This window comes from Lemur catta, chromosome 23 (assembly GCF_020740605.2).
Source record: "Lemur catta isolate mLemCat1 chromosome 23, mLemCat1.pri, whole genome shotgun sequence".
Taxonomy (NCBI): domain Eukaryota; kingdom Metazoa; phylum Chordata; class Mammalia; order Primates; family Lemuridae; genus Lemur; species Lemur catta.
Window position 1 is genome coordinate 12,760,990 of NC_059150.1, and position 27,248 is coordinate 12,788,237.

A 27,248-nucleotide genomic window follows, 5' to 3' on the forward strand; every position below is an offset into this window, starting at 1 on the left:
GTCAACAGGGCACACAGCATGGTCAGGCATATGGAGTGTCCACACTGCAGGAGGAATCCTGCTTCAGTTTCCCTGTGATTCGGGTTCTGAGGTGAGAGCAGACAGCAGCTCTGCCCTGGGGCCCATAGACTTGGCAGAGAGTCTGCAGTGGCAGCCAGTAAGACCCGAGAGGACGCTGAGTGAGCAGGCAGGAGCTGGGCCACAACTAAACAGAGAAAAAGAGACTCTACTGTACTGACCCAGACGGGTCCAGAGCTGAGGCTAGCAGGATGCTCCAGGAGGGATCAGACTAATAATATGTCAGAGGCATTAGCTAATGCACAACAAAAGAGTAGCAGGACCAGCTGCCTCCTTCCTCCCACTGTTAAGAGATGATGCAAACATTTCCCCATACCCTCGACACCATCTTTGAAAGCATCAAGAAGAGAAGAGAAAAGTCTGAAGGCCAGTGCAAATATTCCTAAAGGAACTGGGCAACCCCTAGGTGCCTGGTATAAATCACTCACTTAAATGCTTTTTTAAATCTAATTGGATCCAATTACTTTTTTAAAAATTTTACCATGCCATGTAGGAGGCAAGATCTTTGAGGAAGATCTGAGTAGTTTTAGGCAACACTGTTATATGAATCTATATTTATCTACATATCTGAAAGTAGCGTGAGTTACTTTTGTAAGCTATTCTACAATGTTGAACTGAAACTCATTTCTTATTCTGATGCCTTGGGAGTTCACTCAGTACAAATTACCTTCTCTAGAAAATATGAGACTATTAATATTAGCACAGAATCTGATTTCATAAGTTCATCACTATTTTCTTACAAATATGAAAGAATAAGTTTAGGAACACATGTAATCTAAATATTACATTTAAGAATATGTGTGCTACTATTATAGAAGACTGTATTTTTAAAATTTCTAAATAAGTTTTCTGATTACAGAAGACATGAATATTAGAAAAACTTGGACCACACACTATATATTAATAGAAATATATACCTTGAAAATAATTTTTAATGTGTATATAATATATAACAATGCATATATATAATTTTTTCAGCATAGCCCTAATGATGGACATAAACTTATTAGAACATTTTTTCTGTTAGAAATAATTTTGTTTATATGTCAAATTTTATGTAAATTACCCAGTCAATAAATGATAGCATGTTAACTAGCTTATATAAGAATGAAAGTACAATATTAATGGTTTTATCACTACCACCTAGTATAACTTTAAACAATGTGGCCTTTGCTTATTCCCAAAATGTTTTCAAGCATGTACTTTTAGCTTCTATGTAAAAAGAATAAGATTTAGAATCCTTTAAATTTTGAAAGTAATTATAAATGTGAGATAAGATTTTCCAGTATTTATATAGCTAATTTTTCCAAATTGAGTTTCAATGTCTCTGCTAAAAGCTTTTTATTTGGGGAGCTTTTTTTGGGGGGGCATTCAGAAATAAGACTATCACATGTTTATATGTCTAAAAGTTAAAAGAAAAAATAATCCCCAAACCTAGAACATGTATTTTAATTGCTTTATTGGTGTGGGATTTTGTGATTGAAAATTCATTCATGCAGCTTTTTAAAAAAGTTTACACTCTTCTGTCAAATATGCAAATAGTCCTGTGGATTAAAAGTTAATCCCACTAGCACTAACTCTTGGGGCCTTCATATAAAAATATTTTAAGAGTTAGTTTGGATAACTAAATGCATTTAAAAGAGAAATGAATTTCTTAAAAATGTATTCCAGAAACATTATTTTCCTTTAATAAAAAATGGTTGTCCTTGTAATTAGTTTTAACTATTAAGGGTAAGCCTGAGATACCATGGCCCAGGAGGTTTCTTATGGAACAAATTATTTAGAAAATAGTCTAAGGGTAGGTGGGGTAAAGAAGGAATTATTAGTGGATTTCGTTTGTTTTATTTTTAAAAGGCAATCATCTTGGAATTATGGATGCATTAAACACTGACTTTAAACTCTAAAATTGATTAATAAATATAAAACAGTTTGAAATAATTTTACAATATAATAATAGATGCTAACAATCTTCACCACAATATTAGGATTATAGTGGTAACACTCTCCCTTTATGCTCTAGCCAATACACGGCTTTCATTAAATACTACACAGGTCTCTGGCAGAGTTAATTGTCTAAGGCTGTTCAAAAGGCCAAAAATTGCTCTCAGGGAATAAAAACATTATGCTGGGAACCAAAGACACAGATAAGAGTCTGGGCTTTAATTTGAAGAGAAGAGATGAATGCCTGGCAGCAAACAAAGACAGTCGGTATCGGTTTGAACAGCTACAGTTTTTTTTTTAATGTGCTGCTTTGGATCAGTTTAAACCATTTTAGATATGAACAAGGCATGGGGTCAGCTCCTGAGCCAACCTTGTTGAATTATGTGGCCAGTACCTTAGCTATTCGACAACATCGGGTATTTACATGTAGGCGAACACACTGGGAAAATGAATACGGTATCAGGTTCAAAAAGTGCAACTCTACAGGAAAGGTAGGGCGAACATAGAAGCAGGAACTCTAAGCCTGAAATAGATAATAAAACCATTAAACTGGTATTCATGATAATTAGGTGGGGGGGTCTAAAGTTTATTTCATCACTATTAAGAGGTAATTAGTTAGGCAATTGTGCAAATAAGATCACAGAAGTCTTGTTTAAATCCAAGACCTGCTTTTAAAATCTTTTGGTATTTTTTAAGCAATTTTTGCTGATTCCACACTCATTTATTCACTCTTCAAACATTTATTACAACACCAACTCAGTGTTGGGTGTTGGTCAGAAATTGTAGGATACAAGAATTGAAAAATTTGGACCTTGATTTTAAAGGAGGACGGACACACCAGAAAATGAATGAGTACACACCAATGAATGTAACAAGAATGAAAAAAGCATGAACTGGAGTAAAGAAGGAGGAGTCTAGAAAGGTTCCCGTGAGAACAGAAATGAAAGGGAAGGTGCTGGTCCATCTTGGAAAGAACTCTGAAGGTTGAGTGGACGTTACCCAGTGGATTTGGATCGCGGAGCAAGAATTTATGTTAAAGGAATGAAGCATGGGAGAACTTGGCCTGGAGGAATAGTAAGTAATAATAAGGCTGGGAACTGGCCTATTGTGGTAGGGAGGTAGAATATGAAGCCGAAGAAACATGCAGTTGAAGTCTTCTATTTCTGTCCAGTAGCTTTAATTTTATTCTGAAGGGCGTGGGAAGGTAGGGTTGGGCTATTGTCAGAGCAGCAGTCTGACCCCAGCAGGGAGAAAAGATTAGAAACAGATATGGCAGAGACAGGGCCACCAACTCGGAGACTGCTGCAGTAATCCAGGACCAAATGACGAGGTAACAGGTCCGTCTTATTCAACCTGTCCCTGTCCCCATCTCCACCCATGCTTGCATTTTGGATTTTCTACTCCACTTACCATGAGTACAGAAAAGCCACTTGCCCCTTCTCCTTCAGAGAGTAACTGTGTTAATAATAATAATAACATCATTAAATTCTGTAAAGATGGCCTCTTTAAAATGCACCTGTGTTGTCTGAAAGCAGCAACCATCATCATTTAGCATATCATGTTGGCTAGTTTTCCCTCACCCAGAATCCTTTGAAAGAATAGCCCACAAAACAGGTCACTTTTGATTGGGAAGAGAATGGAAGAGATACATAATGCATGGTATATGAGCCTTCTTTTCTTTAACGAAATGTCTTAACTGAGGGTCCTGGGATGTCTTAGAACTTGAGAGATAAGATATCAAATGGAGGCTGGGTGTGGTGGCTCACGCCTGTAATCTTAGCTCTCTGGGAGGGCGAGGCAGGAGGAACCCTTGAGCCTAGGAGTTTGAGGTTGCAGTGAGCTATGATGACACCACTGTACTCACTGCACTCTACCTAGGCGACAAAGTGAGACTCTGTCTCAAATTAAAAAAAATAAAAACAAAAAAATCAAATGGAAATGGAGAAAGAATGCAAAGAAACAGAGAAACTGAGCCACTAGAAAAATTCTCCTTTCACAATATTTTTAAAAGAAAACCAAAATTAACAGCTGGTAAAGGTCGCAGGTAAAAAGTCACCAGAGTGGCAAGAGGCACATAGAGTGTGTCTGGGAGGGTTTTATGGATGAATTCTCTTGAGTAGAGTTCTAAAGTATGAAAAGTAACATGATGTGTGTATAGGTGTGTGTTTGGCACAAGACTGAGGAACAAAATTATCTATCTGTCTATTTATCATTCAGGTTTTTAGCATTTTTTGGTTGTAATCAAAGTAAGCTATGTAGAGTCACATGTGGGAGTGCAAAGAGAATTAGAGAAATGAGATCCCACGTAAATCATTCAAGACAAAACACCATATTTACTTGAAACATCTGAAATATCTTGAGACAATAGTGTGTCAGTTTTATATATTTTTTTAAAAATTTTGGAGCTATGGATAACTGCTTCGAGGTGGGAGAGAGACAGAGAGAGAGAAATTAATATGAGTCTAATCAAAGAAAATAATCCACTGATTTATATAGTTTAGAAAATTCACAAACTGCTTAAGCTGTAGACACAGACTGTTTGGCTACATCCTCTTGGCGATGAAGCTGCAGAATCCAGTGTCTAGAACACTGTTTTTGTTTCCCTGGGTGATTCCAGCAGGCTTGAACTTGCTCAGTATTTTCTAGGGAGCTCACTACTGGGACACAGAGCTGCTCTGTAAAGCGATGCAGCCAACACAGAAAACCATGGCTTGGTAGAGGCACAGCTGAACCTAGATCGGGGAGGAAGAGGATGATACCACTTAAGAGTGCGGTCTTCAGAGAGCTGAGAAACAGATACCACCCTGTTTTTCTTAAATGTCAAGGCCAAAAACTTCAGTGAGGGCTGACTTGTTTAATATTCAAGTGTCCAGCCTAGAGTCCATCTCTTGTAATTGTATCATTTGTACTTAAATTCCTTTGAAGGAATATAAAAGGTCTAACATAAAAACATAAACATAAAGCATAAAAGGTCTTACTTCCTCTTCCTGCCCAATTTCTTTCCCTCATCTACCCTCGTTATTTCTTGTGTTTATGAGATATCACTGTATTATGGTGAATTGTTTAAATATTAACTGTGTCTTGTCAAACAGATTAGGTTGTTATTTGATTTGTGGCATCTTTAGAAAGGAAAGGTAATCCAGTATTTAAAATTTTTTAGGTATTTCAATATACTGCTTGAATGGGGAAATTAGATATTATATATACAAGGCTTTATTTTCTTACCCATACAGATTTATCTAAATACTTCAAGTGTTTTTTAAAAATTTCTATAAACTGAACTTTGAAAGTGGAACTAGATTTTTTAGGGGTGCTCCTAATTTGTACATACCCTGAGATAAATCTTACAAAGCCAGTCCTGTCATCTATTTATCTATTTTCAAAGTTTGGATTTTGTACATAAGTATCTCTAAATATATACACTTATGAACCAGCAGTTGCAGAAAAACTCTTTAAATTTCTCCAAAAAACTTTTTATCAGTCTTTAGTGTTAGCCAGATTTTCAGGAAGAAAAGGGATGAAAAGCAAGAATTGGAGTTAAGCATCAAATTCATAAATTGAAAGATATGAAATATATTTATCAGAACATTTAGGACCCCAAAACCAAAGTTCTTTCTTTAGAGGCAGTCATCTGGCTACTGACTAGAGGTAAAATATGACTTTTTAATTTCAGTTTCATGTTAAATGAGAATTAGTTGCCCAGGAGTCAAATGGTAAAAGGCATTTTGTCGAAGCAACTGATTTTAGAAACATTCATTTAATTAACTAGCAAGTCTCTCTAAGTCACTGCTTTGTTTTTACAAATACCATACGTCTTTATTTGATGGCAAAATTTGGACATCTTGCATGAACAGCCTATGTACTCAGTTGGCCTGGTTGTTAACAAGTTATATGTTTTGGGAAGGAAAGTTGGGAGGAAAGGAAGGAAGGATGTCTCTTTCAAAATTTTGAAATAAACATTACCACCGTTTCTTGCCAATGCTCAAAACTGAGTGTGAATTTGGTGGTTGCTGGACTGTTTTCAGTGTGATCTTGGGGCTAGGGTGCATGGTTCAAGATTTGCCCGTAATTTCTGATCCCTAGCTCTAAACTCAGGTTTTTTTGGTTTGATACAGTAGTCAGTAGAGAGCACTGACCAAGGTAGTCTGACAGTGTGAAAAGGTGTGAAAAAGACTCTTTGCTTCTTTCTCTTTGCCTCATATTCATGGAATCTTCTTGTATTGTTGAATTAAAAAAATTGCATCATATTTAATATTTTAAACTAATTGTAAACAAAGTATTCTCACAGCAAGGTCCTCAAAATACAACTGGTAAATGCTCCCATGTAATTGATTTAAATAAATTTTATGTCCCTTAGCAGATATTTCTATATGGTCCCTTGCAAGTTTGTCTCTATGTTTTATTTTTTCCCTCATGGAAATGTTATCTTCTGAGCTAGATAATCAGCTCTTCACAGGGAGGGCTATTTGATTTTCATATATTTATTACTCACTCTTTGGAGTTTTTAGTGTAGTCCTACATAAATGATAACAATGGTTCAATTTTTATTGAGTGCTCACTATGTGTTATGGGAACATAGTAAAAAGGTACTTAACCCTAAACTTGGGGTCAGGGTTACCAGGGAAGACATCTGGAGTTCATATCCACATTGTCAGAAATGTGCAGACATAGTATATTAAGAATTATAATGCCACATATGAAAATAACGCAGATGGCATCCATCACTTCAGGCATTAAAAAAACCAAACCCTACAGTTAATTACCAAGAAGCCTGGCAAGACATTTTAGAATCTGAACGATGCACTATTGACTTTCCTTCTTGAGAAAAATTTCAATGGAAAACACTAAACAAGTTTTTTTCCACCCAACTTTCATCCAAAGAAAAACTGCCACAAAACTTAGCATTCCATTGTAGGGTAAATACAAAAACAGGAAAAAAAAAAAAAAGGATAATTTATTCTATTGATAGCTACACTTGGTGGCTAACGGATTTTCACTTAGCAATCATTAAAAATAGAACAGCCAATATTTGACATCTCAGTTTTAATTAAAATGAGCATAATGTGATACTGCAGTGATAGGCATAAGAGGGACCCCTGATAAATCTGCAAAGAAGGACCGGTCCCAGTAGTAAATACCTATTGCACCTGTTGCTTCGTAGCAAACTCCCTTCCTGGAGCCCTTATTGTTTACATGTTATTTGCATGCTTGGTCCTCTTAGCAACTGGCTACTTGGGCTTGCAAAAGTTTTACTTTAACCAAAACCCTGTGTGTGGAAAAGAAGAGTTTCATGTGTCCAGAAAACAACACTGATAACAATGAAAGCAAAAAATATATACATATCAAGCAAACCCAGAAGCATTTAAAGCAATCATGATTGCTAAGGAGATGGAAAATAAAGTCAACACATTTTAAGGGACAGTTTCAGATAGCAACAGTCCAAATGTAGTCATGGAAATCAGAGCATATGCAGGGTAAAGAAGGTGGTATCCTCCTGTCTATAACAGTGAGGATAGACCCACAGGTCTGTTTCTGGGCACCTCGGTGAAACCCCCTTCTGGCTCCCTTTCTAACCTCACTGGTTCCCACCCATCTGCCCTTTGTTGACTGCATCCTGGTAAGGATTTCTCTCACATTGGGGAGTATGGGAAAGCCTCCCTGCTCTAGGCAGGAGTTGCCTGAATTGCAGAGTCCTCTTCTTTCTGAGACAGAGGGGCTGGAATTTGACTCCCTCTTCTGCAACCTAGATTACGGGATTGTTTCCTGAATCACAAATGTTCATTTGATTCCTAAAAGCCAGGTTCTATGTGTTTGTTGGGCCAAGTCCCAGAAGATAACTGGCATTTTTTTGTTTGTTTGTTTCCACTTCTTATCTCAGGCCCATCTTCCTTCCCTCTTTCCCTGGTTCACTGCTGTTTCAGTGGTAATAATAGTGTTAATAGTGACCAACATGTATTGAGTTCCCACTATATTTCAGGCACTGCTCTAAACACTTTTTCAAGTATTAAACCTTTTAGGTCTCATCAACAAGTTGAGACTGATATAATTTTTATCCCCATTTCACAGTTGAGGAAACCAAGGCACAGCTAACAATTGGCTGGGCCTGGATTCAAATCTAGGCAGCTCACAATCTTTATCAGTAGACTATGCTGACTTTCATTTGAATCTGTGTGTTAATAGAACTACTTGTGATGATGAAGGGTGTGGAAGAAATATAATGACTTTTAATGTACCAAAAGTACCTTGATGTGAATTAGATGCTTTTTGATGATAAATGTCGTGGTTCTGATAAAATCCTTCTTTGAAAGTCATAAGAGCTAGTGAGTTTGTGTGTGTTGGGGTGATGGTTTCTTTACACTCATTCAACAAGTATTTGAATACCTACCATGTGTCCTAAGAAATAGAAAAAAAGAATCAGGTAAGATGTGTACCCTTATGTGCCCTATTAGCTGTTAGTCCAGTAGAGGAAGCCAGACATACAAACAGACAGACACACATGTGAAAGATGCTACGTGTGTACTCAAGACACACGAACAATTGTGATCAAACTTATCAGAGGTAAAGAGTAGGGAAGATTTCACAGAGGAGTATACTCAGAATATATTATCAGGCAATTGTCCTGAGCAAATTAACTTAACCTAATTAATTGTTAATCTAATTAGAAATTTCTAATTGCATTTATCTTCTAATGTATGAAGAAACAAATTTCACAGGAACTTGAGGCCAAGCTTAACTTTCCTCATCATATCTTGTTCTTATTCAGATTACAGTTTCCACGATTCCCTAGTCTTGAGGTTTCTACACCGGTTCCTATTGTTTTCCCAATGGGAGTTTTGACACTCCATGAGTATATTTGCATAATTGGCTATGATAGTTCTGGTGTGATGTTGACATGGCTTGTGATTCTCGAGGTCTGAGAGAAGCTTGTGACAACCCTGAGTCAACATTTTGCCCTCAGTTGTTACCTAATCATGCACATTATCTCATGGTGGGGTTTGGGGGGATGATAGATGAGAATGTCTATATTTTGAGTGGCGGCTTAGGAAGGGTCAGAAGTGCCCTCTATAATATAAAGCCTTAAAACACTTCAGATGTGATTTCCAAGCTGAGAGATGAATCAACGTAAGAGCATTCCATGGTATCTAACCTGCTTGTGTCGGGCTGCAGTAGCAGGCTGTTGCAAGGCTCGAAACAGGTCTCCATCTGAAGCATCTAGCAGCATGGCAGAAGTAAGCAGGTAGTAAGCAGAATCCTGGGAGAAAAGTGCAATTAAGGCAATTCCATCAGAAGCGAGGGGCACCATTTTAAAGGAGAAGAAATGATTCATTCTTTTAGAGGAGGCAGATGAACTGGAGAATCTGCAGAAAGTCTAAGTCACTTCACCAAAATTGCAATGCAATGCATATTTAGGCACAGAATTTTGGTGGCTGAGTGGTTCCTCCAGGAAGAGGGAACTGATGCAATGGAAGATGGATCCCATAGATGCTGATCTAGCAGGGAGACTAATATCAGTGAAACAGGCAGGCAGGCAAAGATAAGCGTGAGGCAAGTGAGGCTGACTTGTGCAAGTGCAAGGTTGTGTCCTGTCTTTGTCTAAAATTGTAATCTTTTGTTCATCATAGATTTTTTTGCATTAGTGTTGATTTTTAAAAATATTGCATTAAGATATTTATCTTTTTTTTTTTTTTTTTTGCAGAGAGAGAGAGAGAGAGAGGGAGAGGAGGGAAGAAAAGAGGGAGGGGCTATTTATCTTGTGTTTTTTGATACCCTTCCATTTTACAACTGAGGAGAGTACCTCCCTAGTGCTGGCCCTGCAAGACTGCAATTGAAGTGAGATATGGTTTTAACACTTACTATAGACCAATGAATGGAATCATTGCATTTTGCTGTAGATGTGACCACACAGGGCATCTCATGTTACCTTAACACAGAAGCAGCAACCAGGTGGCCTCAAGATCACATTTACCCTACAGACACAGTTTATTTGCCAGTGACATTGTTTAGTTTTGAAAATTGAATTAGTTGCCCCACTTGAAAATGGCAACACTTCTAAAACAATTTGGTTATCAAGCTTCCCTTGAAAAGTTGGAAGGTCTAGCACACTGGATCTATGTTCGTTGTCTCATGGCAGTAATCAGTGAAAGACGACCGGAACGTTTCCTCCAGTTCCCTGGGCCTACTTCATATGGGCATGTTACCTGCCTGGGCTGTGGACGTTGAGATTCTGAGTCTCAATTACCTGCAGGGTTCTTTCAGCAACACCTGTTAAAGATGGCCTTTCATTCATTTAATAAATAATTATTTTTGTGTAAAATGATTTTATGTGTAAAATATTGTGTCGAGGAACAAGATGACAAAGTTTGTTTCTTCTTGGAATTTGTTTTAGCCATATAGGCAAAGTTATGGGTTGAATTGTGTCCCCGTACAATAGATAAAAAAGATACGTTGAACTCCTAACTCTAATACCTCAAAATGTGACTTTCTTGGGAAATAGAGTTTTTACAGAGGAAATAAAGTTAAAAAGAATTCATTGGATTGGGCTGTAATTCAATATGGCTGGTGTACTTAAAAAAGGGAGGCGGATTTGGACACAGAGACAGACATGCAGAGGAAAAATGATGTGAAGACACACAGAGCAAAGATGATCTTAAGGTATGCTAAGGATGGTTAGCAAACACCAGAAGCTAAGAGAAGCAAGGAAGGATTCTTCCCTAGGGCTGTCAGACAGAGTAGGGCCCTGCCGACACCTACATTCCTGACTTGTAGCCTCCACAAGTGAGACCATAAATTTCTGCTATTTTTAGTCACCCACGTTTTTGATACTTTGTTATAGCAGTCCTAAGAGACCAATACAGGAAGCTACTAAATAACAATTTGAATGAGTGGGTAATAATAATTGTGAAAGTAATGAAGGGAGAGTGCAGAATTCCCTGAGAACCTATGTTAGGATGGGTGGGCCGATCTCTTTTGGAGGGGGGCTTTTCTGAGGAAGATGTGTTTGAGCTAAGGTTTGAAGGATGAGTGGGAGTCATTTTCTAGTAATGAGGGAGACAGGGGCAGTCTAGCTGGAAGGCTCTAAGGAAAGAAAGAGGAGTAAAGTATATTCTAGAAAGTGGGATCCAACAGGTGACTGAACCACAGATAGGAAATTGTGGAGCCTGGTGAGCTGTGCCCTTTATACCAGGTGTATCAACTTACTTACTATAATTGCTGTGCTATTTTAGAGAAGTTGCTTAACTTCTCTGAGGGTAATAACAGTGTTTACCTCACATGGATCTTAAGAGAATTAAATGAGCTAGTAAATGAGAGGCATGGATGTAGCGAGCCTTTAAGAAATGTTACCTAATGTTCTGATTCCCGTTCTGTTGTTATCATCATGATTGACAGGCCAAGGATATTCGGGGCCCTGGGATGTCCTTGGCATTGTGCTCTTTATTCTGAAGGCAACAGGAAGCTAGTGCCTGGTTTTAATCAGGGCTTCAACATAACCAGATTTTATTTGTAACAGTTCCACGTGGCTGCGGTGTGGGAAATGGACTGGAGATCAGTGGAGGAGATAGAATGGGGGGAAGATCCCGGGTAGCGGTGACCAGGGCAGTGGTGGTGATAGTCCTGCTTTGTACAATTTGGAGAGATCACATGACCACCTTAACACATTTTGAAATTCTACAAAAAGCCATTTTCTTCTAGGGTTGTTTTTTTTTTTTTTTTTTTCTAAAACAAATATGCCCTGGAGTAATGCATGGATTTTTAAGCTCAATTCTTTCACAAATTTAGCAAGTGACCTTGCACAGCCTCATATGGGCTCATTTAATCATAGACACAAAAAGGTATAAGGGAAAACTAGATTCTATATATATGGTGCAGTCAACATCTTTGGCTATAGAAGACATTAAAATTGTCTGTAGGAGATTTCAAATATCCACATTCTCTATTGGCTTTTTTATTGCCTTTATGTCTTGTGAATTCATTTGAGAAGGGAAATTGGATTGGTTTGCTCTTCACTAAGCCGTATTCAGAGCTATCCGAATTTGTGGTCGCAGGTGAAGGCCAAATGCTGGACAGGCAAATGCTCACAGCACATATAAGTTTTAAATAAAGTACTCGATGTGCCCAAAATTCATTAGATAATGAAAGCCATCAAGAAACACTGAAAATGCTCTAGTTGACTCTGTATTTATGGCTGATTTTTAAAAAAGCATCACATTTGATATAATTGGTTTGCCTAGTATTGGCAGACTTTAAAAAAATTATCTAATGAATTATTAAGTAATTGTCAGTGCAGGATTTACCTGTGATGCCAGAGGCAGAAAATGTTGAAGTCTAGACATGCTAAATGTTCATTTCCTAGTGATATTTATTATGACGCTCAGCTTTGAAAGGGGAAAGAAAACCCTGGAACAGAATTTCCCCTCTGAAAACCAAGTAAATTCTAATGTTTTCTGAATTCATTCTTCTACAACAGAGTACCATTATAAAGGATTTCTTTCCCTTGCAATGCCCTTGTTCAATATCTTATTCCCTGTTGGATAAAATGAAATATGAATATTAGCTTATTTTAAATAATTAAAATACATTGTATGTACACTTATTAAAGCACTGATCTTTATATGCAAAAATGAGTTTTGACTTACATGAATTTTCAAAACTAAAAGAAAATCATATTGGACTGAGAACTACAGTTACAAAAAAAGAGATTATTGCTTACATTTTTAAAACTTATCTTTCTTCATTTTTTGCATGTATGTGTTTATTTTAAAGTAAGCAAATATACAAAGCCATTAAAAAGATATTAAATGTTCTATATTTTAGATGAATTGTGTTTTTACAAAACGAACAAGCTAATTTTAATGAATTTTGGAAAGTTTTATGGTAAAAATGAGTTTTTTTATTTTTATTTTTCAGGGTGAGGTACTTTAATTTGAAACCCTCAGTAAATCAATGGCATTTTACTGCATAGATATGAACATAATTTACTAGTGTCATTCTTTTTTTAATATATTAACTCCATGATGACAAAGATTTATTGTATCTTCTTCACTACTACATATCCCCAGGTGCTGGGAAATGCCTTTCTGATACATTGCAGGTGCTTAATAAATGCTAGTTGAATGAATGAATAAATATGTTAATTGTACCACAAATGGCATAAAACATGTAGTAAATGGTGAGAACCCATTGCTGTAGACAACGCTTGTATGGCCACTGCCAACATCTGTCTCTTAGCTTCCTTTCCCATTCTTCCAGCGATGTCCCACTCCTTTCTGATTGTTATAGTCTAATTTTAGGGATGTGAAATCTTCAAAATGAATAAATTTGGGCCTTTGAAAAATTGCCTTCTTAATTTGTATAGCTCAGGTCTGACTGACATTTTATAGGCTTGCTTGGAATTTGACTCTTAGAAGTAATATTAGTTATCTTTTGCTGCAAAGCAAATGACCCCAAAACTTAGCAGCTGAAAACAAGAATAATTTATGATCTCACAGTTTGGTGGCTCAGAAATCTGGGAGCAGCTCACTTGAGGGGTTCTGCCCCAGGGTCTCTTAAAAGGCTTCATTTAAGATGTTGTCTGGGGCTATGGTGACCTCAGGGCTCAACTGGGGAAGAGTCTGCTTTCAGACTCCCTTACCCAGGTGTCGGAAGGCCTCAGGAGATGCACTTGCAAATTTACTCATGTGAGCTTCTCCATAAGGTTGACTTTTAACAGGGAAGCTGGCTTTTCCCAGAGGGAGAGATTGAAGAGAGAGCTAGAGAGAGCTGGAGAGAGCATACAAGAGAAACCACCATCTTTTTATAACCTGATCTTGGAAGGGACATCCTAGCACTTGTGCTGTATTCTATTCACTAGAAGTGAGTCAGTAAATCCAGCCCACACTCAGGGGAGGGGGAAACATAGGTCATGAATACGAGGAGGCAGGGATCATTGGGGGTCAACTTTAGATAGCCCCACAGAGCTAAATTATTTCCTACTTTCTCCTATTCCTTGCATTGTAATATTTCAATTAGCGATCTTGATTTCTATTGTCAGAAATCTCAACACAAACTGGCTTATAAAAAAAAAGTATGTGGCTTAAGGTGTGGTTTGACATACGGGATTGATCAAACGTCACCTGGGCTTGGCCAGCTTGGTTCTATTTCCTCTGTATTGGCATTCTCAGGTAGCTTCTCCTCTCCTGTTAGCACAGGCGCCTCCAAGGCTTTCAGGTTCAAGGTTAGTGATACAGAATGAAAGTCTCTTTTCCCACAAACCCTGGCTCAAGTCACTTTGTTTGAGTGTGTCACATTGGTTCATGCCTGAACCAATGGAGAAGCTGATAAATTATGACTACATTGGCTGAGCCCCAGGACACACACTGTATTCACAATCGGGGATGAGTCCCGCAAGAAACACAACAGCTGTGAGAAAGGAAGGGGGTCCTGGGAGAGACCGTGTCAGACAGGCATTTCACCCAAGTACCGCCTACACTGCTGTCTCTCCCTGGGCCTGCAATCAGCTGCAACTTCTAGGAAAATGCCCACCCTCTCCATTACTCCCCACTCCCCACATCCAGTGGGGTGTCAGAGCTCTTCTGATCTATTGCCACCTCTCCTCTTCTCTCTTCCACTCCCGTCCACATCACCTGGCTAAAGCAATAATGTCCAAACTCACTTGTCTACATGCTTACATTCTTTGTTCACCACCTCTCTGTTCTCCACATAGCAACCAGAGGGATTTTTAAAAAATGCATCTGATGAGATTTCTTTTGTGATGAAAATTCATCCAAGTGCCATTAATTAAAATCCAAGTGCCGCCTGACCTGGTCTCTACCTGATTCTCTAGCTTCATCGCTGTCCACCACTAATCCTCACTGTCTGAGCTCTCCAAATTCCCCCAGCTTCTTCCTGCCATGGTCTTTTACGAGCCCTTCTCTCTGTTGGGAATCCGTTTCCTTCCATTCTGCTTTTCCCTTTCTAACCGTGCTCATCTCCAGAACCCAACTTTAATGTCACTTCTTTAGGCAGCCCTTCCTGGACCCTCCAGCAGTAAACACTCTTACAGTACCTTATGGCTTATCAGAATTTTAATCTTGTGTTTGTTTAACACCTATCCTTTCCTGCACATATGGTTTCTGTAGACAGTGACCTTGCTATAGCCACAGATCTCCTGTTTGGCACCTAGTAAGCACTCAGTGAATATCTGATGAATGTGATTTATCCTTCCTTATACCTGTGCAATTGTGTTACCCAGAAGATTAAATAAATGGCAAAATCCATTATAGAGTTGGGATTTGTTGGTGGTCTTGCTTGGTCAAGAGTCCCCTGGTCCTTGAGGTTAGGTCAAGCATGGGAGAGAAGAAAATTCTTTTGGGAACCTAAAATATTGAACACATATATATTGTCTCACTTTGATTCTTACAACAATCTCTTGTGAGTTCTGTGTATTATCCCTATTTTTCAGATTAGAAAACTGATGTTCAGAAAGATAAAGTGACTTCCTCCACCCCACATGGCTCAGAATGGTGGAGGTAGAATACCCACTGAAGTCTCGTCGACTCTAAAATCTCGGATATGATTGGAATTGTGAGAAAAGACAGCAGCATACTCATATTTTTATTTTTATTTTTATTTTCACTATGACATTTTGAATAGGCCAAGGTCAAAAAGCAAAATAAACATAAAAGCAAAGTCCTGTAGATGTCATGCTGCTAGTTGGAGCAGAACAACAGATCTGAAAGAGCAAGAATGAGGGCAGTCTAGCTAAATCTTTTTATTACATATTTCAGATTTTCCTATCGATTCAAATAAAGTTTAAAAAAGTGTTGAGTAGTCCTGCAGCATGAAAGAAATAGAGTGTACCCTGCCTTTCTATTACACTTTTGATGGGATTTATATGTATTGAGTGATGCAGGCGTAAAATCAAACAAATGGGATAAACCATCCCATTTCCTTGTTTCTCCGGTTGCAATGATATATAAACTAGTCCGCTTCCTTTTTTTTCCCTCTTACTTCCAACACCATGAGTAAGTATACATTCAGCACAAGAAGGCTCTTAAAGGGACAGGAATGTTTAAGGAGGAGGCTGTGGAAAGCAGGGCTAGACTCAGTGATGGGACCGGCTGATCTCTTGGTTCATTCAAATTATTTGTGAGACTGAGCCTTTACCTTGTTGGAGTGATTCCTACTAATGTTACAATTTGGAGTTTTTCCTTTTTGTTGTATTTTAACCTCTCTGCAAGGGACATCACCTCTCCCTGACCCCTCAGCCACCCTACACATGTGTGATGTCTAATGTGAGAATAATACACAGGGGGACACGGAGGACATATGCATTGATAGGGAAAGGGGGCACATGACATTCCAGCATTTGGGATTGGTGGTGAGACCTGAGTCCTATGAGCTTGGAAAAAGGGAAGTACTGTACAAGCATATGGAAAAACATACAGGCACATTTAAGCTAGGCAAGGTGTGGTTAAATTTGCAGAAAACCCAGAGGGGCAAAAAAACCAAAACCAAAACCAAAAACAATCACCAACTTGTTGAACAAAAGGAGAAAAGAAAAAATTATCTCAGAAAGTTTGGGATAATTTCATCTGAAGAACAAAAAGCCCTATGTGATAGGGTAGCAAATGATTCTGAAGGGAGTGAATTCGCCTCATTTCCTATATATGCAGGATGCCCTGGTTCCAAACAGCTGGAGGGAGATCAGGTGAATGACAATGTCGGGTATATACTTGCAATAACGCTTTCACTCAGATGTTTATCAGACACCTATTTAGTACCAGCCACTAGTTATTGCAAATATTATGGTGAACAGAGAGACATGATTTATGCCCTCAGTGAGCTTACAATCTAGTTTAAAGAAGAACAACATAATATGACAAGTGCAAAGATAGAAGGAGAACAAGTTGACCTGGAAAGCAAATGGTAAAACACCTGACTAGCCAGGATTCCAGGGAAATTTCTGGACAGCGTGGAGATGGGAAAGATAATATCTGCAGTGGTTAGGTTTATGTGTCAATTTGGCAGGGCTATAATATCCATTTATTTATTTACTTATTTTTAGAGACAGGGTCTCTCTCTGTCACCTAGGCTGTAGTACAGTGCCACAATCACTTTAACATCTAACTCCTGGGTTCAAGTGATCCTCTTGCCTCAGCCTCCTGAGTAGCTGGGACTACCTGTGGGCACCACCACGCCTGGTTACCCAGTTATTTAATCAAACACTAATCTAGAATTGAAGTGTTGCTGTAAAGGTATTGTGTAGATGTGGTTAACATCTACAATCAGTGGACTTTAAAGAAAGATTACTGTAGGTAATGTAGGTGGGTCTTATCCAATCACTTATGAGGAAAAAAAAAAAAAGAAAAAAGAAAAAAAAAAAGATTGCATGGAAAAGAAGACATTCTGCCTTAAGACTGAAGCACCAGCTCTCACTGAGTTTCCAGTCTGCCAGAGCTGCCGTGTAGATTTCAGACGGACCTGTCAGCCCCCATCATTATGTGAGCCAAATCCATACCTCTTTGTGCACACACATACACGCACATACGTGTGTGTGTGTGTGTTCTGTTTCTCTAGAGAACCCTACTGATGCAATGCCTTAGTCATATAGTGTTGAGGGGAGGACGAGGGAAGGTGACAGTACCTGGAAGGCCTGGAGTGAAAAACAAGCCAGATCATGAAGCACATCATTGGTGACCTAGAGACTCTGGAAAGGTTTTAATTCTGTGAGCAAGAGCATCGGATTCACATTTTAGAAAGGACATCCAATTATATTCCCTTCCAGAGCAGAAGTCGAGACACACGTGTTTAAATTCCAGCAGGAAAGATATTAGGAAGATTTTTTTTTTAATGGAGGGAAAAGGTGCCGAATCTATTCTGGAAGCTAAAAAAATAACTTCGCATTTTTATCATTGACGGTTACAGTCTTGCTAAGGGTTACAAGGTTTTTTTCTACAATCATGGCTATAGCCTTCGCTTGAAAGTTCTCCTTGTGACAGGGAAAATGCTCCAATCTGGCCCAGGAGCAGTTATGGAAGATCAGCTCTGGCACACAGCGGTGGAGGTAGGAGGATAGGAGGTCAGGAAGGGATTCCCGCTGAGAAAGTGGGAAGGAAGAGGGAGTTTGCAAATGACTGAAGGTCCGCTACATCACGTGCATAGTGAGAGGATTCGCCTATGACAACGACGACATCTAACCTCGCTTTCTTCCCCACCTGGGCGGCTCAGTTCCCGCACGCCTGCAGCCACGAGCTCAGCTGTCCCCGCGCCGAGGTCCCCGAGTCTGGGCGGGGTCTGGTACCTGCCAAACTGGGATCTTGATGGGGACGGGGGCAGGAAGCGCCGAGTTCAGGCTGAGGTCGGAGGTCTCCCACCCCGCTGCTCCCATTCGCCACGCTTAGCAACCCCTGTCCCCAGCAAAGGGGGTCTTGTCCTCAGAGAACCTAACCGGGTTTTCTTCCATTTCCTCTGCATCCCTAGATGTCTGCACCCCGGCTCCAAGTGCATCCCTCATCCTTTTTGGTCTGGGACATTCTGCTGATCAGAGCTCCCTGCCCAAGTCCAGCACCCCTGGAGGTGAGGTAGGGTTTGCTGGTGACTCGGTAACCCTTTCCCAGGTGTAGACTGGAAGAAGCCAGCATCCTTATTACCGCCCCAACTCCAGCAGTCTCAGGACGCCAATGGGGGCACTTCCCTGTCCAACTCGGGGGGGGGGGCGGTGCAGGAGGGCGAGGAGGACGCCCACGTGAAGGGGTCGGGAGACCCGCGACCCCAGAGCTTGGTCCCACACCCCGCACTCTGGGCGGGAAGGAGAGGGGATGGAGCCCTGTGTGCTGTGCACGCCAGCTAGCCGGAGTGAGGACTGGGGGGGTGGCTAGTGCAAGGGGCTGAGAGGGGCAGAGGCAGCAGGTGAGCTAAAGGGCTGTGCCCCCAGGCGGGGAGGCGGGCCGCGGGGGACTTGCGAAGCGAGCACCTTGCAGGGGCGCCGCGGGCGAGGGTCAGGCTAGCAGGGGGTGTGGAGAGGCGAGCCCAGGCGGTGAGACGGCGAGGGGGGGAGGAGGCGAGGAGGAGGGAGTCCTGAAAGGAGGGAAAGGAGCCGGCGTGAGCGGCGAGCCGGGCAGGGAGAGCGGCGGAGGGTGGCGGAGCTGCGGGCGCCGAGATCGTGCCACGCACCCCGCCCCCCGCGGGGCACCGGGGGCTCGGCCGGGGGACACGCACAAAGACATGCGAGGAGGGGCCGAGCGAGGCTCGCGCACAAAGACGCCGGGGCGCACGGCAGCTCGGGCTGCACCCACCGCCCCCGCGCCGGCGGGGAGCCCGGGGCCGAGCGCGCGGCGGCGGCGGCGGCGGCGGCGGCGGGCGGGCGCGGGACCCGGGTCGCCCGCGCTCTCCGGGTGACCCGGGCCCGGCCGCAGGCGCGCGCGGGGGGCGGCGGCTCCCGAGCCCAACTTGGCCTCGGCCTCGCCCTCTGCCCAGCCCGCCGGTGTCCCCTCCTTCCCGCGATTTCGTTTCTTCTCACGCTCCCCCCCCACCCCCTCCCGCGTCCAGCCCCGCTCTCCCCACCTTGTAAAACAAAGCCGGGGAAAATGCCTGCCCGTGCAGCTCGGAGCGCGCAGCCCGTCTCTGAATAAGAAGTGAGTACAATGGCGTGTTTGTAAAAAAAAGCTTCAAGTCCGTCTTTTTCCAAAAAAAACATTTTGAATGCTGCATGCCTCATGCTTCCCAGCGCCTCGCGGGAGAGACCCGGCTATAGAGCAGGAGGTGAGACCCCCGGGGACCCCCACCCCTCCGGCCGCGCGCTCTCCCGCCCCAGCCTGTCCGGGGAGGGCTGCGGATGCCCCGCCGGCAGCAGGCGGACGTTCCCCACCTTCGCTTCGCGTCCCAAGTGTCGGGTCACAATCTCGGTTTGGAGGCAAACCCACCCCCTGATCTTCTCCTGGCCGCTTCTCCCCCCCTCTCCCGCCGGTGCCTGGGGTTTTTTTGCATCTGCCTCGGGTACGGGTTTGGAACACCTTGGGGGAGTTGCCGATGGAGAAGCAGGGTCAGCCCTTGGGAGTAGCCGACAGGCAGGACTCATGGTGACCCTGGTCACACTTGTTGCCCGTTGTGTGGTGGGACAGGCAGTGGTGCTGAAAAAAGCTTGTGTCGCCTGCTGTTCGGTGGTCAGTCGCGGCCTGAACGGAGACATATCTGGGTGAGGACCGGAGACCGAGATTAAGAGGAGGCTGTGCTGTGCTGGGGGGAGGGGAGTGGGCAGCGACGGTGCTGAGAGTGCGTGGAAGGGGCAGCTTCTTTCCTGATCATGCATCAAACGGCGTGGAAGCTGGAAACCCAGAGGTTCCCCATATTAGATCAAGGGAAAAAGCTGTTTTGCAAAAAATCATTTTGGTATTTTATCAGTCTCTGTCCATTCTGTCTGCCAAATGTGCATTATATATGGTCTTGCTAATTAAAAAACAAGGCAGCAGCTTAAAAGAATTAAACTCCTTCAGGAATTGTATTAGTTTAATACACACATGCATAATCTTAAAACAAAAAAATACTGTCTCCTTTCCCCCAAAAGCATATAATGACAATGCCTTGGTGGGATTTTGGGCTGGTAGCATCCAGGTAAACAGTCTTGGTGTTTTCTGATTGTACAGACTAGAAACCAGTGATGTGAAAAATCACAAATGTGAGGGCACAGAGCTCTGCAGAGGAGAGGCTTGGAAAGCTTCCTTTAGAGAGATGATGTGAGCTCCTATGTGCTTTTTTTTTTAATTTTTATCCCAAAGATGGCTAAATTTTAAATTATGACTTTTATTTTTCACTCAGACTCACCAAGCAGATGGGGGTGGTGGTGGTGAGTCTGCAGATGACAGTGATTTTAGCTATCATCAGTACTTCTATTAAAAAAGTTTTTTTTTAAAAAAATTAAACCATAAAGACATGTCCAGTGCTAATTTTGGATGGGCTTGTCTTTATACATATTTTAAAGGTGTCAACTAGTTTGTGGCTTTATTCGGAGAACAGGTGAATGTATCAGGAGAGAAACGTGTGCATACCTGTATGTAGTAGGACGAACCTCAGGAAATTGCTGTGATGAACTATACATATGTGGAATCTCCACTTGGAGCCATGGGTACAACAGCCTCATCCCAGCTCTGATTTCATCTCTTCAAAGTATCAGAACCATTCTAGAGCTTTGCTGGTTGAGGAGCCTCTGTCATCTGCCATATTTTACAACACTACTTAGGTCTAGTGCTTCAAATAGCTTTATTTGCAAAGCTTCTTTTTGATGGGCAACTAAAGATGTATTTTATGAATTCAAACTATGGTAGCTTACATTTAACTGACAGTGTTAGGCAAGAGGGAAAGGGTGGGTAGCCATGTGAAAATTGACACTGTTTATTAGCGTCTTATCCTCCAGTAATTTCAGGTGCCTGGAAGGCATTTGGGTGCAATTCCATGGAGATTTCTTGTATACTTCCCTAAAAGTGTGTTTTAGATTAGGTTATCATTTTATGAAAGCTATCTTGTACACATGACGGCAATTTTACTTAAATCTATAGCAATTATGGACTTTAAATTGATTATTCTATTTGAGTTGGTGGTTTTTTTTAAAGTGCCTTATTTTTCAGACATTCTATTAACCCTTTTTGTTCAATATTGCCTTTCCAATCAAATGTTCTGTAGTAGTTGGATTGTTTTCCTCTTAGAAGTCTAATATCTCTTATATTTTCTAAAAAGAAATCCATTAATGAGATTTTTGAACAGCTGGGCTAAATAATAAATGGATTTAGAGTCACCTCAGAGTGTATGGGGATTTGTAAGAGAACCATATAAATCCACTCTAATGGAGCAATTAACTTTGAAAAGAGCATGTAGGGTCTAAGGTGTGAACCAAGGTTTTAATTTTATTTTTTCTTGATATTGTTCACTGTTGAAAAGGAACAAACTTGTCTTTTCTTGGCTGTCCCTCGGATTGTGCCACAATGGTTAGCAATAACTTTTATTTTTTAAACATGTCAGAGGTGGAGTAAAAAAATTCAGAGGATGCTTCATCATGATCCCACTTTGGAGGACAGGCAAAAGGAAATGATCGGACTGTTGAGTGCATTATTTACCACCATGTTTTACCAGAAAATTAGGAATGATTTCTTTTGAGCAACAATGTTTGGATGACAAACTCTCTTATAATACAATTCTTTTATTACAATATATTTTAAAACAAAAACAGAGAGTGTTTTTCATATTGATGGCTTGCAGTGCAAAGTTGTTGAGAACAGGAATAGACCATGAGCCTTCTTCCTGAGTATTCAAATACCTAGTTTAGTACCATCAACTCCTAGGAGTTCAGTACGTCTTTGTGGATAGCATAGTGGACAGATAGAAATTTAGAAATTAATTAGGTTGCCCTCAGGCATTCTTTTCTTTTTTTAAGTTTCTTGATCTGACTCGTGTTTTTTTTCCCTCCCATTTGGAACTCCAATAGCAGCAGAGAGCAAAGACCCGGCCCCTTTTTCTCGAACCCATATATTTGGTCCTGCCTGAGACCTAGTGAGAGCACTCCTGGTTTAGGTTCCAGAGCTTCCACCAGGAGACCAAGCGGAGTTCAGTCAACCTTTGCTGACCCCTTAAAGAAGCAGCCCAACCAATTCCCCTCTAATCTCCTCCAACCTAACCCTCATTCTCTGTTGTTGTCAGTGGCGGCACCTGACTTGCTGGATCCTAAATCTGCCGCTCAGAACTCCAAACCGAGGCTCTCGTTTTCCACGAAACCCACAGTGCTTGCTTCCCGGGTGGAGAGTGACACGACCATTAATGTTATGAAATGGAAGACGGTCTCCACGATTTTCCTGGTGGTTGTCCTCTATCTGATCATCGGAGCCACCGTGTTCAAAGCATTGGAGCAGCCTCATGAGATTTCACAGAGGACCACCATTGTGATCCAGAAGCAAACATTCATATCCCAGCACTCCTGTGTCAATTCCACGGAGCTGGACGAACTCATCCAGGTAATGAATGGCATGAGAGGAGTTGTTACTCCGTTTCTCCTAAGGAGAAAGAAAGAGTAAGATAGGAGGAGACGACCCATAGCCCATTGCAGTGCTGATGTGCTGGTAGGAGCCCGGTCCCACCTCGTGCTGATTAGCATAGAACTCTTTCCCCCAAGTCTTTGTCTCTTTTCTGATTTTGCCCCTTCTTCTCTCACGTCTGCCATATTTTCTTCTCCTCTTTTACTCCTCCCTCCCACTGTTCCTTGGCATCCTCTTCTGCTCCTGTTCTACTGTGTTTCTTTCCTGTCGTCTTCCTGCTTTCTTTCCCTGTGCTCTACCTTAGAACTGCCAGTGGACACCCGTGAACTTGGGGTTACCATACTGGAAGTTACCATCCTGGTTAGGATGATCATTGCCCACTGAGAAACATTGCCGCGGCAAATGAAAGGAAAATAAAAGACAGAAAAGGGCTTTAATCTTGGCAGTGGCCGTGATAAAATAGAAAAGTTGAATTTGTGATGTGACCGTCTTGGGATGGTTACCCCTCATGGTTAACAACTTGTAGCTCACGTCTTTAATCTAGCCAAGGCATAACTCTGATAACTGCCTTTTTTAAAGTGTCTTGGGAGTAGTGATTAATTATTGCTTCTTTAAAACCCAACTAAAAACAATGTACTAATACACAGAAAAATAGGGTTTTTGAATAAAAACTAATTTTTCTGTATAACAGCAGAACAACATCTTTACGGGAAAATGTTTTAAAAGTTAATCCTCCAGTGATGTATAAGTTTCAATTAGGCTCTTTGGAGATGGCTACATTTTTGTTGTAGATTTCTTCTGCATGAAAGAATCCACTGGTCAAACCAAAGATCTCGGTCAAGAAAAAAGCCCTATAATTTTCTTACAAGGAGAGATCTGATTGGTTGTTGAAAAAATTTTAACTGTACATGTGTTTATTTTCCTATAGAGCCTACATTTCTTACCTGGTTTAATTCAAATTAGACTGAAAATTTACCTGTGAGTCATCATCTGAGCATTTTCTTAATATATATTTGGTATATCATTTGAATGAGTTGGAATAGTAGATTGAGGGAAAAAATTATTGGTTTTATCCTGTTTTTTTGTTCTATGACATTTACTGTCATTTTCTCTTGCCATGGGTCCCCAAATGCTCCTTCCTCCTTTCCTTGCCCTCTCTATTTATTATAGTGTACACATACCAGTCCTTATTCAAGTTTTATTGAGAGCTGTCATAGCTAGTATTCTTTGGCACCTGTTTAGTTCTTGTCACATTCAGACATATCGGCATCTAACACATTTGACTTAAATTTTGATAATACTCTTTGCTTATGTACTGAATTCTCTACTGTTTTTAGATGATGGTGACATTTTTAGTATTGGCAGTGAAACTGCTAACGTTATTGTCCCAAATACCTCCTTCCCTGATCTGATGTCACATCACTTTCTCTTCACTCTTTGAGCCACATAATCTTATAAGGTACTAAAAATCTTTGAAGCATAATCCCCACTTCCGTTGGGTTTTAGAAGAGGAGCTCTTGGTTGTCTTGGTGGAGGCAGCCTGGAGTAGTGGGAAAAGCTTAAACTTTGGGATCAGATAGGATGTGTTTCAAACTTCAGTTGAGTGCTTTATTACAAGTGTCATCTAGAACAAATACTTTTCCTTTCTGAGCCTTAAATGATCTATCTGGAATCAGGAAAGAGTCCCTACCAAGTAGGAGAGTTGCAAGAGCAAGGAGACAGTCCATATATAATAAACCATTTAGGTATTCAAAAAGTGTTAGGTTTGTTTGTTATTGTTTTTTTCTTTTCTTCTTTTTTTTTTTTTCTGCGTCTGTCTTTTCCCTTTACTGGGTTGTAGCCTGTGATTCAGGTAGTTGCATTCTTATCACCTGGAGTGACATGGTTGATCTTGGGCAGGAAAAAAACAAATGACTAAAATTTTAGGACAATGCTAGGGGAAACCCTGTGTGAATTTTAAAATGCCCTCATTGTCCAATATTACCCAGATTTATTCAGAACTCTGAAAATAACTTGAAGGTCATGGTAGGTAGGAGCAATCTGATAGTGAATATTGACCATTTTTTTGCTATATTGTTTTTGGAATAGGCACAAACAGAGCTCAAAATATGACCTATTTTTTTTCTTTCTCTCTGCATGGCAATCCATTAATATCCATTATTAGTATTCACTGCTCATTGAGTATTTTTGTTTCTTAAAAATCTTTTTTTTGGTGCTGATTCAGTATATTTTAATGCAGAAGTTGCCTATTATTTATTGTCATATCACTCATCTTTATATTTTCTCCTTGAATATAATTTGTTTGGATAAAAGAAATCTTTATAATGTTATGGCTTCAAGGATCAAGATCAGTGTGTAAATAGGGAGGAAGGCAAATAAGTTGATAATGATTTATTTGAATGACATTTCCTTCATATGATTCTCATAAATTTTCAAGTATTCTCCCCACATTTATTTTCCCATTTAATCATCCTTAAAACCTTGTGATTAGGTATATTAGTCAGTAATATCACATCATTAAGGATTAGGAAACTAAGACACAGAAAGTCCGGGTGATTTACCCCTATAGCATTATTAGGATGAGGGTTCAGGTCTTCAGAATGTTGGTCTGGCACCATTCCTAGGAGTCTCTGTTCTTTCAGGGTTTACCTTCTTTCAGTGTTGAAGGGGGAAATCGTTGGAGTGGTGAGCAATTCAATTCTAGTGTTGGTGGTGAAGAAATTCTGTCTCCCTTTAATGGAGAGTAGGAAAGGAAAGAATGAATAGTCAGATGATAGGCCAACATCAAGTGCAGTTAGTATAATCTGGTCCCAGGCCCCAGGTTATTAATTACTCCCCTGGACAGATTATGGCAACCTGATGCCATGGTGTGGTTGTGTCGCAGGCTGGGGTCGGGGAGCTGAGGGAAGAGACAGGGGATGGAGCAAAAGTATCTGTTTCTTCTGTTACAGAAACATGTGTGTAGCACTAAGTGCTGTTTTTGACACCAGCCCTTCAAGACAAGATTGAGGAGGGGCAGAGATATCAAAACAGAGATACCTTTGCTAGGCTGAGATGTTTTGAGCAGTGTGATTGTCAACTTCCATTACATTTAGATTAATGTGTTATCAGTACAGAAACATATAAAAACATTTTTTAAGTTTTAAGAGTCATGGATATCATTAATGATAGCCAAAATTTAATGAGCACTTACTATGTGCAAGGCACCATTCTAACCCTTTACATGTATTATCTTAATTAATTCTGTTAAACAGCCCTGCACAGTAGGTGCCTTATTATCTGCATTTAACTTATGTGTAAACTGAGGCAGGAGGAGCCTCATTTCCCAAGAGTGCACAGTGGTAGAGCTGTTATTCAAACCTAGGTGGGTAGACTCTAGAGCTTATACTCTTAGCTCCTGTATTGACTGCCTCTAAAAAAATTTACTAAACATTTAATGTAAAGTTCCCTGTTATTCCATGTATTAGGGTGTAATGAATATTAAATTATAGTCCTTTGTACATAGTAATGTATATTGTGTATCTCTCTTTCTGAAATGGAGAGTATGTACCTGGATCTTAATATTCTTCCTGGACAACAGGATTACATAAGTGTTTTCCTGTTTGAATGTAGTAAAACAGCAGCAGCATGGTTCCATTAGACACACCTGGTCTTTAATCCTGCTATTTCTGTGTTATCTGAATCAATTATGGGATTAAAAAGAAAAGGCAAAATCTATGATCTATATGTTGATAATAAAAATACCTTATGGGAGATTTGACTTTTGTTTCCTAATCTGAGCCCCACCCCTCTGTGAGCTAGGTGGGGAAGATATTCTGTCTGTTTTTGCATGGAGAAGCTGATGCATATTTGTACAAAGTGATCTGGTGGCCTTAGATCTTTGGAGTCTTCTTGCTGAGGGGATTGTATTATGTTTGCACTATTCCTTCTTCTCCTGTTGGTTCATTCAGTGGCATTTATTGAGGACCTCCAATGTGTTGACCTCTGCGCTGGGTTTTGAGCCAATTAAAGTGATAGAAAAAATAGGGCTTCTCTCAAGAAGCTCCGTCCTACGCAGTCAGGCATACTTACAATACAAGTCCTTACAGACTGGAGCTGGAGCTGCTAAAGATCTCCAGATCTCTGTTTCTCCTGGGGCACTGAGGAAGAAATTGACCATTTAATGAGAATGGGGTATACACAGAAGAAGAAGTGAAAGGAAAACTGGATTTCAGGGTACGTCTGAGTGCTTTA

The 27,248-nt window shown here is 40.7% G+C and overlaps 1 protein-coding gene across 3 annotated transcripts in view; it reads left to right on the forward strand.

Moving 5' to 3' along the window:
• The window catches only part of KCNK2 (potassium two pore domain channel subfamily K member 2), a 156,425-nt gene that overhangs the window by 37,493 nt on the left and 91,684 nt on the right, over positions 1 to 27,248 (forward strand). Inside the window, exons 1-2 of one of the 3 annotated variants that reach the window (XM_045536422.1) lie at positions 19,087 to 19,758; positions 22,684 to 22,994. In XM_045536422.1, the coding sequence (XP_045392378.1) occupies positions 19,713 to 19,758; positions 22,684 to 22,994 (357 nt within the window). In that variant the 5' untranslated portion in view covers positions 19,087 to 19,712. Of the gene's footprint in view, positions 1 to 19,086; positions 19,759 to 22,683; positions 22,995 to 27,248 lie in introns of those variants that run through there. The other 2 variants (XM_045536424.1, XM_045536423.1) reach the window with 2 other exon arrangements.